This window comes from Argiope bruennichi, chromosome 3 (assembly GCF_947563725.1).
Source record: "Argiope bruennichi chromosome 3, qqArgBrue1.1, whole genome shotgun sequence".
NCBI classification, from domain to species: Eukaryota; Metazoa; Arthropoda; class Arachnida; order Araneae; family Araneidae; genus Argiope; species Argiope bruennichi.
Window position 1 is genome coordinate 8,612,424 of NC_079153.1, and position 14,860 is coordinate 8,627,283.

At 27.7% G+C, this 14,860-nt stretch overlaps 1 protein-coding gene across 1 annotated transcript in view; it reads right to left on the bottom strand.

The window, feature by feature from the left end:
- Positions 1–4,984, bottom strand: part of LOC129962523 (glutamate receptor U1-like) — a 49,713-nt gene extending 44,729 nt beyond the window's left edge. Inside the window, exons 1-2 of the mRNA XM_056076276.1 lie at positions 4,887–4,984; positions 2,233–2,333 (exon numbers count right to left, since the gene is read on the bottom strand). Coding sequence (XP_055932251.1) covers positions 2,233–2,333; positions 4,887–4,913 — 128 coding nt within the window. The 5' untranslated portion in view covers positions 4,914–4,984. The remainder of the gene's footprint in view (positions 1–2,232; positions 2,334–4,886) is intronic.
- Positions 4,985–14,860: the final 9,876 nt, after the last annotated feature.

Below are 14,860 nucleotides of genomic sequence, written 5' to 3' on the forward strand. Positions count from 1 at the left end.
AATTTTGCGGTTTCATTGCTTGTTTGATAACATTGAGAGGGCACGCGTTGCTTTCATGATAAAAGTTATGATGCCATTATTTGTTTAAAAATATATATGCGTTAACGGATAAGTGCAGACTGATGAATTTGAAAAGTCAAAAGAGATAATAAAATTCGGAATGCGTATTATTTTGCAAATTTCTTAAACATTATATACCTGAAATTATTGTTTTTTAATGGCATATCCGTATGATGAAACATTCATCAAGATTTTAATAGCTTTAAATATGTATTTTATCTTGTATTATTATATATTTAATCCCTTTTATTCTTTATGCTTGATATAATAATTTTCAGCCGGCTAGAAGACTGTTATTTTTTAAATTGCGATACCAAAGAATTAAAAATACAACGTTTGCTTTTTAGATGTATTGTTCTCAATATTGAATCATACTCTAATAGTCTGGAAATAGTCTTTAGTCTTTAAAAAATAAAAAGGAGAGTCAACAGACTTTTAACTTTCAATCTGGTAAATAAAGAAATCGTTTGCATTGCAAAGCTTACCCCCCCCCCCGCATTTAAAATTGTTTAATAACCAGGGATTGCGGATCATAGATATAGGATGTCATTACGTCTGAAATAGGAAAAAAATCTCATTTTTTTCTTATTTTTAAATAAAAAACTTTCAAAAAAGAGAATTTAAAGTGATTTCGAAAACATTTTAAATTGATTTAAAATAAATTTATTTATTGAGTTTTTTTTAACTTTTTTGTAATTTCAGCTTGTGATGTATGTTTCAAAGCGTTTGGATCTTAAAATGATTATCCTCTTAAGTACGGTAAAATGTACTTATTAATGCGCATAAGAAGTACTAATAGTACTAAGTTGTTGATAATGTTGTAACTTTATTGTACATTGTTAGTTGCAAGAAGTAGTAGTTTGCTTTTAGTTTGAATTCCCATATAAAGGCTTACGGCACTTTTTAGATTAAACCATTTCGAGCATACTTCACAAATTTGAACTTTCTTTTATATGAATAAGTAAAAGCTGATCAGAAATATCCATATTACTAAATGATTTACTACAGCTCACAAAATATTTCTCTTTCGTTTGCTATTTTAGATTCAAATAGTCATTTTTATTTTTAAAAAAATGTTGCAAATACTACAGAAAAAAGGTTTATAACATATAAACTGACATATTGTATGTAAGTTTCGAAACGATCGCTTAAAATACTTCACAGGGCAGATCTTTGGACCTAGAGCCACCAACGTAGTCATGTTATTCAGGAGTCATGTTATTTGATGTAACAACAAAATGACCGTCTTCGTAGTTGGTGGCATGTATTTGACTAGCTATTATTGCTTACTGAGAGGCAATAGGGAATTTACAAAAACGGGAATTCTAATCTTCAAAATCATGCCAATTAATGAAGGAAGTTACATTGACAAGTTTATCACTTCAAATAACCGAGAGTGAATGACTACTCAAAACAGGCGAATCCAAATCTTGATTTATGCTACCGACAGTTTCGTCGTTAAAGGCGGAATTTTTACTTCTTCTGTAGGGTCGACCACCCACCACTACTAAACGAAGGAGTATCAACAGAATTGGTAGAACTTGTACCGTCGGCTGAAGGTCGACTTTTCAAGAATCAGGAGAGTTTTATTTGCATTTGTACAGTTGCTTCAGCTTTTGTTATTTTTCCGAATGAAGTGTTTATGCCCATCTCTGTCATGACTGATAGAAACTTTTAAAAAGTATCATCATGCCACACTATGATCACCTGATGTTCTAATCAAAAAGAAACAGGTGTCTCTTTGCAAGTTGCCTCCTCAGTCTTTACTATTCTTGTCAAATTTACACTTCTTTATTTTGGTTTTAAGTACTTGTAAAGTTTTATTCAAGATATATTGCAAAGCACTTACAGCAATATAATATTAGAAAGCAATACAATAATAGAATAAAATTATACTTAGAATTCTTTACAATATTACAAAGCACTTAGAATGGCATCATAAAATCGTCATACAAACAATAGCATTGTGTAATAGGATGTATTTATTCTATTATATAATATGGGCCTTACTAATGTTTCATAGATTTGCTTGACTTTTATATTCTTGATTCAGATTCCAGCACCATTTACGCTATCGAGACAAATTTAACAAATATTATAAACTTGGAATTGCCATTTGTCTCTTAATGTTAATATAAAACAATATAGCACTTTATAAAAAACACTACTTACGTGAAATTCACTCGCCTTGCTAAGGTATCGAATGCCTCAGCCAGAGAGCCTGACATAATCACTCTTCCATGTTCAGTTTTTATTTTTAAAAATGGTGTCCACTGAAAAGAGAGCATACGATAAATATGTATCGAAAAAAAGTAATACAGATTTGATAATTTTAGACTGAATAGTTTTAAAAGTTTTTGCTAAACTACAGTCCATAGAATGCAGTTATCGTGTTATAGATGAGTTCATTTCAATGTACCGTGAAATGAATTAACAGCTATTAAGGAAACTGAATATTTGAATGGAGCATAAAATTTAAAATCGGATTTTTTTCATTAATGAATTTGAAACCACTTTAAATATATGGCAAATTGTCTATATTGACTAAATATTTCAATTTTGCTCATATTTGCATGCTGATTATTACCTTCACAAATAATTCATAATGTCTCATAATGCGTCATAATTCCAAATATGTTTCTGCATTGCATTCAGATGTATTTTGTTTTATTTAATATGTATATGCAGCTTTTACGAAATTTTGGCGTAATATTTTGTTTCGTTTGATTAAAATCAGAAATATTGTGTGTTTTTTAAATTTTGTTAAATAAAATGTCAACAAAATCCTAAATGTACTTCAATTTTAAAGCTTTATATAAGATAAAAGTATTCATATCAATTAATAAGATTTTATAGAGATAAGTAATGGATGAGAACATTGTCTGTTCTGAGAATGACTATAATTGAGATAATAGAAATGTCATAAAGTCTGATATATTTCGAAATGAAATAGATAGTAGAATAGATAAGATTTCAGTAACTAATTGAGGGCCAATTTATAAAGAATAAGGAGAAAATCCACTCGGGGGATTAAGTTCATTTCGAAAAGTTTGATTGACTAAAAATATTTTAAATCAGAAGTGAAATTGACCCTTACTCATTATCAGGAATCCTTTTAAATTTGATAAATTTTTCTTGAGTCTACTCCGAATATTGTTTTTTATTTTTGTTATTTGGTGTTTTATTGTTATTTATTATTATTATTTGTTATTTGGTTATTTGGTAGAACTCTTATTTTCTCCGAGAGACAGATAATTACAAATGATTTCTATGAGATCATACATGGTATTCATCTGATTTGGTGAGTAGTTATATGTTTTGCTTGATTTTAACCAAATGGGCTATTCTCACCGCTTTTACGTTAAAGCCCGGCATTTAAATATTATATTATTATTAAATAACATTGATTATCAGTAAATAAGAATAGATTTCTGAATAGAAATGAATAAAAGGGTCGATGGCGTTTCCCTGCATCAAACATTTTAAAATTCCAAACATATAGTATATACAATATAATAGATTTTTCAAATTCGATCCTATAAACTGTTTAGAAACGCTAAAAGCAAATAAATACATAGGAATACATGACCGAAAGCACCCTCAAGATGAGTTATAGGATATAACAAAATGAAGAAATGAGAAGGCAGTGATGGGTGCTAACTTTATTATTTGGCGATGCTTTCAATATCTATATTTTTGCTCATATTTTTGAATGCGATAGGCATGTATTTTTCATCATTTGAATTTATTGAATAATATTTAGAGAAATTTTTTTTCTCATAGCATTATGAGATACTTATTAATTAGATAGATTTTTTATTTTTGCAGTTTTATAAATTAGGAGCTCATTGATTGTACTTCTATCTTGTAAAAGGGATCTACAAAAGACAGAAATCGGATTGAATAATAAGAGATTTAAGTAACTAATATTATCAATCTTTCCGTTACATGATTTTTAGTTTCTGTATCATGAGATGCATGTAAGGTGGATCTCAAAGAAGAGATTATGTCGTTTCAGTCCGTGGTTCTTCCTTTCAGCCTTCGAATAGATGAGAATCGTATCTATGTCACAAAATGACCAATAGCAGTGAACAGGTGTTAAAAAGAAATTGTTACGACAGCATAAATTACAATGATTAAAAAGTATTGTTACAAGAAATTTGGTAAAATCGAGATAATAATTTCTAATGCGTTTCATATGTGGACTAACACTCATTCTGTAGAGTTAAGCAGTTGAGCATAAATCGAACAAAATTGGCATGCAATTTCGGAAATTAAAAAAAGATTCTTATTTATATAAAAACTTTATATTCTTTTACTTTTTATGTTATTATTTTTATATATTTTGAACAGAGGTTTTAATTTTTATATTCTGTAAATTTCATAAATGGCATTTTGTTTTCTTACGGCTTTTATAAAAGAGAGGAAAACAACGCAATGCATCCTAATATGATTTAAGTTTTCTAGGATTCATTTAATAATATTCAGATAGTGCTATTTTTGAGTAGCAATTTCTGCTGTCTACTTTCTTCTGTGAAATCTGTGTTTCATTTAATCTGAAAAAAACTAACAAACATAAAAATAAATGACAAGGGAACAAGAGATTTATCGATTATAATTTTACTTATAAATAAAGAATAAAAAGAACGTCAAATTCTTTATTTTTTAAAAAATTATACGTTTAGAATAAATGTAGAAATGTTTTAATAAACATTTTTATAAAAAAAAAAAACGTTTAGAATAAATATTTTTATAGAAATTTCATAAAGAAACAAACTCGCCCCAATATCTAAATATATATAAAAGAATAGGATGACATACTTTACCTCGCCAATAGCAACTCTAAAATGCATTCCAGTTGTTCATAAAACAACTAAATTTCATTCTAGTATCAAAAACATTTCTTGCATGATTGCTATTTCAGTTGACATCCGAAAGTCCCACATCTGATGAAGCATTCTGAATAAATAGATCCATTTTATTGTAAATTATGAGGTTCGAAGTTATCGCAACTACGTATTTCTAGGAAAGTAACAAACTGGAATTCACTTTTAATACCATTCACACATAAATTATTTAGTATCAAAAACGTTTTGCCAGCTTCCATATTTTATCATACATGATGCATAAAAATTTATATGTAATTATGTCAATGAAAACTTTCAAAGCACTAGAAATTCAAGATCAATAGCGTTAGTCTTTAAATAAGTCGCATAAAAGTATTCTGTCAATATCGAGTTTTTTAATACCTCTCTTACAAATGACGCGATTTTTTTTTGCTACACAGTCACTATTGTTGCTCATTTCGTTATTAGATATTATCGGGAATTTGACTCTGCATAGAATCAATTCTAATAGAACTTTATCGGAAAGCAATTGCTACCATTGACATTCATTAGAATTTTCCTGTAAATTATTCTACATATTTATTCATTCATTGCAACAATTCTTGACTGACATAATCGATATGCCAACGTTCAGCATTGGTAGCTTGAATTTTGAAGTTTTTTTTTTCACTTCAAATAACATTATAGTTTGGTTTTTCTGCAGCATAACTGAAACGTTTGAAGTAGAAAAATATTTTTTCCTGCAAAATATCAAGCTTCGTTTTTTTACTTTAATACCATTTTTTAAAAATTGTATGCAAATAACATTTCATAGAAGGTAAGCATTCTTTTGTTTGATTATGAATGCATAATTCAAAATTTGATTATAAAATGGTTAAATTTGTAATTAATTAATGCAATATGTAGTATTATTAAAAAATCTAAAGAATTTGTATTTAATAATTTGTAAATTTTATAAAACATTTGACTTAAATATGATCTCTATAAGATCTTTTTGTTGTGTCACTAGAATGAATGTAGAAAAATCAGGTTTTTCTGAGTGCCGTCATATGGTTTCTTTCTCTAATTAATAAATTAATTTTATTATAGGTACATTTTATAAGAGGTTAACAATATTCCGTTGATTTTTAAAAATAAGCGAAACTGATACGAAATAAATAACAGGTAACATAACTATTGAAGTATCAGGAAAGAAGAAGAAAGTACATTCTATATAAGAATTGTTATCTTTCCTAAAAAACTTTTTATTTTATAAAAATTCTTTCCAAAAGTTTCAGTTGCAAGTAATATAACCATTGAAGTGTAAAGGAAGAAGAAGAAAGTACATTTTATACAACAGTTGTTACATTTCTTAAAAAGCTTCGTATTTTATAAAAATTCTTTCTAAAATTTTCAATTACAGGTAATATAACTATTTATGTATGAAGGAAGAAGAAAGTACATTCTGTAAAATTATTATATTTCCTAAATAACCATTTATTTTATAAATATTCTTTCCAAAATTTAATTTATTATTAAATTATTAGAACTAAAATAAGTTAAAAGTTTCTCCACCATAGAAAACGATATGCAGCTTCCTAATTTTTTAGAATTATGATTTAAAAACTTTTTTAATATTTAATTGAATTAATAATTTTTAAGCATTATTTCATAAACTTAGAGAACGAGTAATCAATTCTCAAAATATATGGAATCTCTTAATCTTATCGAAAATTTCAAAGAACCTCATAAAGATGTAAATAGCTTGAAATAAATTCTTTAGAGAAGCATATTCATGAATCAATGTATTAAGAATATTAACGTAATGTATTAAGAATTAACATATTTAGAGACATTTTTAAATGAAGCGTTATCTTTTGATATTAGTTTCATAGCCGAATTTTGCATTAAACATTTAGAGACTCGACTCTTAAACATTTAATTTTATCATTTGTTGATTCATGTATGTTTTTGATTGTCGGAATATAATTTTATCCCTCTCTGTACTGACAATTCATTTTAGCTTTGTGGTCTGTGAAATTTAAATATAATTGCTTATACAAAAACAAACAATTTACTTTTCTATCATAAATTAAAGCTATAATAATTAAACATGTTTAAATTAAAATAAAACCCATGAATTTCTTATACTAATTATATACTTAATAACTGATAGATATGTATCTCTTTATAAATAATGGCTGTATATAAAGCGTACAACTGCCAGTTTTTAAAGCTACATGTAATGTGATAGTTATTATCCATATTTAATTTGCTGCATCATCTGCATAGAAATATTTTAATTAAATACCTTACCTTTTTTAGAATGCCAGCAGTATTTTAAGAATCATTTGCTCAATTCTATGTGTCTATTCAAAATCATGCATTTAATAATAGCATAAAATAGAAATTTTCGCTTCTCGAAACTATGTTAAATTTTGCCCAGTTGTAAATAAGCCAATGAATATACATTTATTGATATTTCAATGTGAAAAAGTAAAAATTGAGCTAAAGCTAGTCGTTTATTTTTACGCTAATTTTTATTCTATTGTCTCTTTTATAAGTCGAAAACAAATGTATCTTATATAAGTTCGTGTCATGACAAAATATGTAAACTTTTGTGCTATTTGAGAGCTAACCATTCTTTACAATTAACTGACATCTGGAAAAGACAATAGTTGTTAGTTTATCGGTGCTGCTTTTGCATTAGCAATCAATAAGAAAATCGCGTGTTTGTACATCATTATGAACGTTCTTTACATGTTCAATATTTTTGAGAACAAATTCTTCTGTTAATGAATAGTAATAGAAGTTTTACTTTTTAATATTCAAAACCCTCTTCCAATTTTATCTAGCTTATTATTATTTATAAGAAAATTCTTCAATAACCGTAGGTGATTATATCTCAAGCACATGAAATGAATCATTGTTTTGGAATAATTTACTATTTCAAAACTGTTATTATCAGAGTTGAAAAATAAGTCTAAATTATATTTTATGTTTTACTTGACATATCTGACTTAAAACAAATCGACGAAATTCTCCGAAATGATGAATTTTTCTTATCTTTAACAATGTTCGCGTGGAGTAAATTATCGATTAAATTAAATGAAGCATTGATGTCCAAATTTATACGTCACATTTTTCTCAGAAGTCATTCTTTTACTTTCACGTCGCTCTTAAGTTAATCGTAATCAGTTGAAAACAAGCCTTACTGGTCAGAGTTAAAATTTGTTCCATCAGTGTTTGCTTTCGGTGGCGCAGAAATTTTTATAAACCTTTTATGAATGTATAATATTGTTAGATGAATAGTTTCAAAAATTGTATTCTTCAGTGAAAATTACTAAGAAAAAAAAGGGAAATGATATCTGCCTACTTTAAAAATACCATAAATGTGTTTGCAAGGTTTAATACTAGAGAGTTAGATTAAGATAAATTTTCTTCCTTTGTTTCAGACTAACGAGTTGCCATTTTATATAAAATTTTTAGTAGTGATCTATCTTTTTATCTAGAGGTACTACAGAATTCATTAATCCACCCCCCTCAGGAAGACGCCTTAGACATAGGGAAGAGAAGCCATGGTGAGTAAAGAAATTATGTGGCGTGGTTATCTATCGATGGCGGGCATGCCCCCTACGTGAGGGATGGCACAATAGCCAGTGATGGCAATTAGGATTTAACCATAGTTCTTGCCAATGCTGTCGGTATTTTCTGATCATTCAGATTCTTCTGTGTGCTTTCAGGTGAATTTGAGTAGTCAGCTATGATCAATTCCCGCCTTACACGTGACACTGTTCAACTCCTTTTCGTCCGAATTTCTGTCATTGTCTTTAAACTCATTATGCTATAATCATAAACAGCAAGTTGGAATAACATATTTTTTTAAAAAAAATAGCAATAAAAAGAATTAACATTGAAATTATATGAAAAATATTGGAATGACAAAATTATAATTTAAATGGCTCGAATACTAATATAAACAACATAAGGCTTTACTACTCTTTCAGGAACGGTTATAGAATATTGGTAGTAAAACAATGATTTAAAATATAGCTAAGGCTTTTAAATTATTACCAGATCAAGAAGTTCACAAATAATATTTCATTTGAAGGAAAAGCTTTTCAAAGAATACGAATAATGACAAATATTTATACTGTATTTATTGATTTACTCACATATGCAACTTTCAAGAGAAAGAAAAAGAGAGAACTAACTTTATTCTGCTGTCGATCATTATGTATTATGTGAAATTAATATATAATCCTTTTGTGGAAATTAAAAATATCGTTTTAAAGCTGTTAATATATTCGAAAAATGATGTATTTAAAATGCTCCTAGGAGATTGTCTACTTATTTAAAGTTGTGCATACATTGAAATTTTCTGAGGCAACATCTATTTTTGATTTCATGAATAGATTTTCCATGGAAAAATGAGACAGAATTCAAATTTTCATTCATATACCAGATGACACCGGCAGATATTTGACATTTTCTGTTAAGGCGATGTTTCCATATTTAGAAGTGTTAAATTTATATATTCCCTGGAGATCAGTAATAGTAATTTTTGTGACACTTTTAAAAGTATTTGTAATGTTACAATCTATATATTAAAATCTATTACTGTTTCATGCAGGAAAAAATATTTACAGAGAAAATTTCTGGTAGACGGTTCTTTTCCACAAAAAAATACTCAAGGGAGCACTAAATGTATCGTCTAATTAATTTCAAAATTTCCATTTCGCTCAAAATATTAAAAACAAAGCTTTGGGGAAGGAGTAAAAGAAATAAAATTCAATATATTTTTGTTTTCCAAAAAAATATTAATTTTAATGTTCAAATTAAAATTTTACTGATAGAGAGATTGAAAAAAATTAGATAATTTTTATTTAAATGATTAAATGTACTTTATTTTTTTATCAGCATATACTGTTCCTATCATCTTAGTTTATTTTTTCATCTTTGTTCCTATCATCTTTATTTCAGAATATACTTAGAAAAAGCAGCGCATTTCATTCACAGAAAAATATAAAACAGTTTTCTTCCATGCTATACCGGGAACTTAGTTTCTATATAAATGATTTTCTTTTTTGAAAAATTTCGTTATATGAAGACACATACATACACAGGATGTATGCTTATTGCAGAAATGTAATTCAAATCACTGAATGCCATTCTAAATGTTCATTTATTCATTTCTACATATCTTTAATTTCCATTATTTTTGTACTTGTTTAATTATTATTTTTAACATATTTTTTTCCTTGTGATATACAGGGTGTCTCAAAAACATTGACCGCGGCTTTTATTCCTTAAATATTGAGCATAGACATATACTGTAAGTTACAAAATTGCTTAAAAAAAAGATGTAAAATGTTACGAAATAGATTAAAATTTTCAACGGATTAAACTTCAAAAAATACAAAATTTAAATTTTTATATGGACCCCGTACAACAAAATTCCCAATGAGTAAAATATGCCCCATTCTCAAATAAGGTCATGTGCAAAATTTTAGTAATTTATCACAAAAAGACTCAAAGAAATGAAACTACATATATGCTGACTTAAACCACTTTTCGATACCTGGATATGAGTTTGCAAAGATTAAAAATCATGTCGGATGTTCGTGTTTTAAGGGTAGTACACAAATTTACAAAGAAAGTATTGATTGCATAAATATATAAATATTTTGCTTATCATTGGTTTAACAGTATTAAAAATTTGTAGAAATAATAACTTGAAGGAAAGATTACATAACTTAAAGGAGAGATTACATAACGGAAAGATTACTTAAAGGAAACATTAAGTTTTTTTTCCAAGTTCATTGACTGTGCTATTTTTCGGTCATATTCTGTAATTCATGATATAAAATTTTAAAGTATTTTTCTGGAAGCATAGATTTTAAAATTTGTATTCAAAACTAAAGATATAAAGTACAGTACTGTGCAAATTAATTGGGACAAACAGATTTTTTAAGAAAATTGTTCCTTTCTCAGGGATTTTCTGCCTGAAACCGTTTTCAACTGCATTTTCTTAGAACGTGTGACTACCCTTGACTAGTCTAAATCAGTTTGACCACGTGATCATGATATGTTGAAAATTTTTCCCTTTAGTTGCTGTAAAAAGTGGTCGCTTGCATGAATTGTCTCCTTTTGACGTGTATTAAAAAAATGGTTATCACTCCCAGGAAAAGGACTAGAATTGTTACCCTTAGTCAGCATACTTCTATGGCTGTGAGGGATATTGCTGCAGTAATTGGAGTTGGAAAATCCTGTGTTTCTAGGATTATTAATCAGCAAAAGAATTTTGGGGCAGTGTCTCCAAAATGAAAGAGTAAATGTGGACGCAAACGCAAGACCGCACTTCGAACAGACAAATTTCTTGTACGAAATAGTACAATGTATCTTTACAAAACAAGTAGAGATCTTCAGAGAGGATTATTAGCTACTGATGTGAGCATGGATTCATCGACAGTTCGATGAAGGCTTAGTGAAGCTGGGAGATTTGCAAGAAAACCAATAGAAAAACAGTTATTAAAACCTGCAATGAAGACAAAACATTTGGATTGGGATAGGAAATATCAATCCTGGACTGCACAAGATTGGAAGAAGGTTCTATTCAGCAACGAAATGCATTTTATTGTGCAAGGGTTTTGACCAAGATTTGTCAGGCAAAGTGGTGGAGAACCCATCAGGGAACAACATCCTATTTAAAAAGTTAAGCACCCTCAGAAACAGATGTTTTGCGGTTATTTTACTACTTGAAGGACCTGGCAGCTTAGTACTAGTTGAAAGGATGATGAACTCTAAACAATTCATTTCTATAATAGAAAGTAAAATTGTGCCTATGATGCAAAAGTTCGCTGGTAGTGTTGGCATCTTTCGACAAGATCTTGCTACTTCTAAGCTAACAACGAATTTTTTTCAAAAACAGAAAATAATGGTTTTGGATTGGCCTGGTAATTCTCCTGATGTAAATCCCATCGGAAATTTTTAGAGCATTGTAGAGAGACGCCTGAGTAAAATGGACTGCTTAACGAAGAAAACATTGATTGAGAATGATAAAAAAGTTTGGTTTCGTGATGACGAGATCAAAAATTTATGTTCTAATTTAGTGGAATCCATGCCAAACCGTGTACAGGATCTCATTCAAGCTAGAGGAGAACATATTTTGTATTAGACTGCTATACTGTGCATGTAAGTTACCCTATACTAATTAAACAACATTTGTGAAAATTTTTGTGTTTGTCCCAATTAATTTGCACAGTACTGTATATTTTATTTTCTTATGATGCATTCCTGCGTCGCGTCATCCTGTACTGAAGCTGTAAACATTCGCATTTTAATTTGAGATTGACCCTTCACCAACTGTGTTTTAACATATCTTTGAGAGTTTGCAGGATAAAATTCTGAAATTTTGTGCATGACCTTATTAGAGGATGGGGCACATTTTACTCATTGGAGAATTTTTTTGTATGGGTCGGTATAAAAATTTAAATTTTGTACTTTTTTAAAGTTTAATCCCATGAAGAATTTAATAGATTTCATAAAATTTTTCCTTTGCACCTTTCATTACACAACATTGTAATTTACAGTATTTGTCTGTGATCAATATTTAACGAATAAAGCCACGGTCAAGGTCAAGGTTTTTTGAGACACCCTGTATATATATATATATATATATATATATATATATATATATATATATATATATATATATATATATATATATATATATATATATATATATATATATATATATATATATATATATATATATATATATATATATATATATATATATATATATATATATATATGGTTGATTATTGTATTATACATTATTTTGAGGATAATTATTCTGAAGAATGTCTTAAAGAAATATTCAGTTTAATAATCGAAAATTTATAATGAATTTTTTTAATTAAATACAATGAAATGAATTCAGATAGATTGGTATTTATCAACAAAATATCTAAGTGGAGTAATAGTATCAATAAGAATGTTTTAAACTGTATTAACACATTTCAATACATACGTACATACAGTGTACAAAACATTGTACATACAATGGTTACAATTTCGACAAATGGAGTTCGATTAACATATTTCAGAATATTATGTAAATGTAAGAATAGAATTTAAGATTGTAAGCTTTATTAAAACATTTTTTCGCTTGTTAAAATTTACTATTTAATGATAAATATATGTGCAAAATATGTAGGAAATCTTATATTTTCATAATAAAAAGAGTTTTGGTCAGTAACGGTATAAATTTTTAAAATATGAAAAAGAGTCCAAAATTGTATTTAATATTAGAATGTCAAACTTTTGAAACAAATAGGCTTAGATTTCTGAAATTTGGTTTCCGGGACTAACTTCTGAGTTAGTATAGAAATCTGATGAGAAACATGGATTTTGCCCGTGGAAATATGAAGAGAAAAATGGTTGTTGAATTTTGTGAAATTTTGGAGTTTGTTTCCGTTTTAATACATAGACAGTCCTTTGTAGACTTTTAAAATAAATAAAATCTTTAATGTTACTTTAATTACTTTCTAATAATAAAGTTTTAAATAATGTACTACGAACAGTGCAATAATAAATTTGTGTGGCTCCTTAAACTTTTCAATACATTCTATAAGTGATGATCTTCTTAAAATACCCTAATTGTGTTGTAGTTGAAATCAAACAATTCTAATTTAGGTTTTTACCAAAATTATTTCACCATAATACATTAATGCTAAATTTTGTTTGACGAGTGAGTTCTACTTTTTAATTGAAAATTTTGAAGCCCATTAAACATTTATTTGTTCAAACCTTCATATTTTATTTGAAATATTCATCCGTTTTGGAAATGTGGAATAGTTTTGATTCCTTTTAGCCATTTTGAAATATTTTTGAAATTCATGGATTTTTTTTCATCATATTAAAGTTATTAAGAATGTGTTATTTAGAGCTCAGGCAATGAAAACTGCGATGTTTCTATGGATGAATGACTGAATCATGAAAATGACATCAAAAAGAAGTTTATAAAAATTAATTTAAAGCAAATGAATAATATTGATAGTGTTATAAAAGAATATAATTTGAATGAAAATTCGTTTTTGTGCCTATAATTCCTCCTATATTCTTTCAAAATTTCTTTTTCACAGAAACAGACTCTAAATAAATATTTTTATTATAAAAAATAAACAAAAGTGCCATATATAATAAAATAGGAAATTATATTACATGATTTGTATTATATTGCATTAACAGCATTCTTGATATTCTGCTCCTAAGGACCAATACTACTGAAAGAATAATATTATAAACTCTGGCGGCCAACTAGTTCACCAATGATGTTGGTTATCTTTAATTTTAGCTAAATCATTAGATAAAACTTCATATCCACAATACTATAAAATTGCCACTCATTAAAGATGTGTTATTTTAATTTTCTTACATATGCTCTGCTCATTGTGTACATAAAAATAGAGTGTAGTCACACAAAATCATAACGCAATAATAATAATAAAAAAAAATGTGAAAAAGAATTGAAATCTGCTATCGCGAATTTCATGTTATCATGTAAGAACATTATTGTTTTTAAGTCATTGTTTGTCTTAATTAATTTAAGTCATTAAACAGTTTAAACCGGTTTGAAACAATCATGTGACTATCAGATTATGCATGCGTCAATATTTAGAAAATAATAGTCTTTTTTTTAATCTCAAAATCGTTCGAGCTCTAAAACTTTATCTAGAGCCAAACCTTTTTTTTTTTTTTTTGCTAAAATTCCATTTAAACTGCTTTGGAATGATCACTTGACTATTGCATTGTACAATCGTCAAATTTTAGAAAACTTATGTTTTCCCTCATCCCTCTCAAAATCGTTCGAGCACCAAAACATTTTTTTGCTAGCTCAAAAAATTCAAAATTAAAAAAAGAAATTATATAGTTGTCGATGCCTTTTCTTGCTGCTTCGCATTCATTCC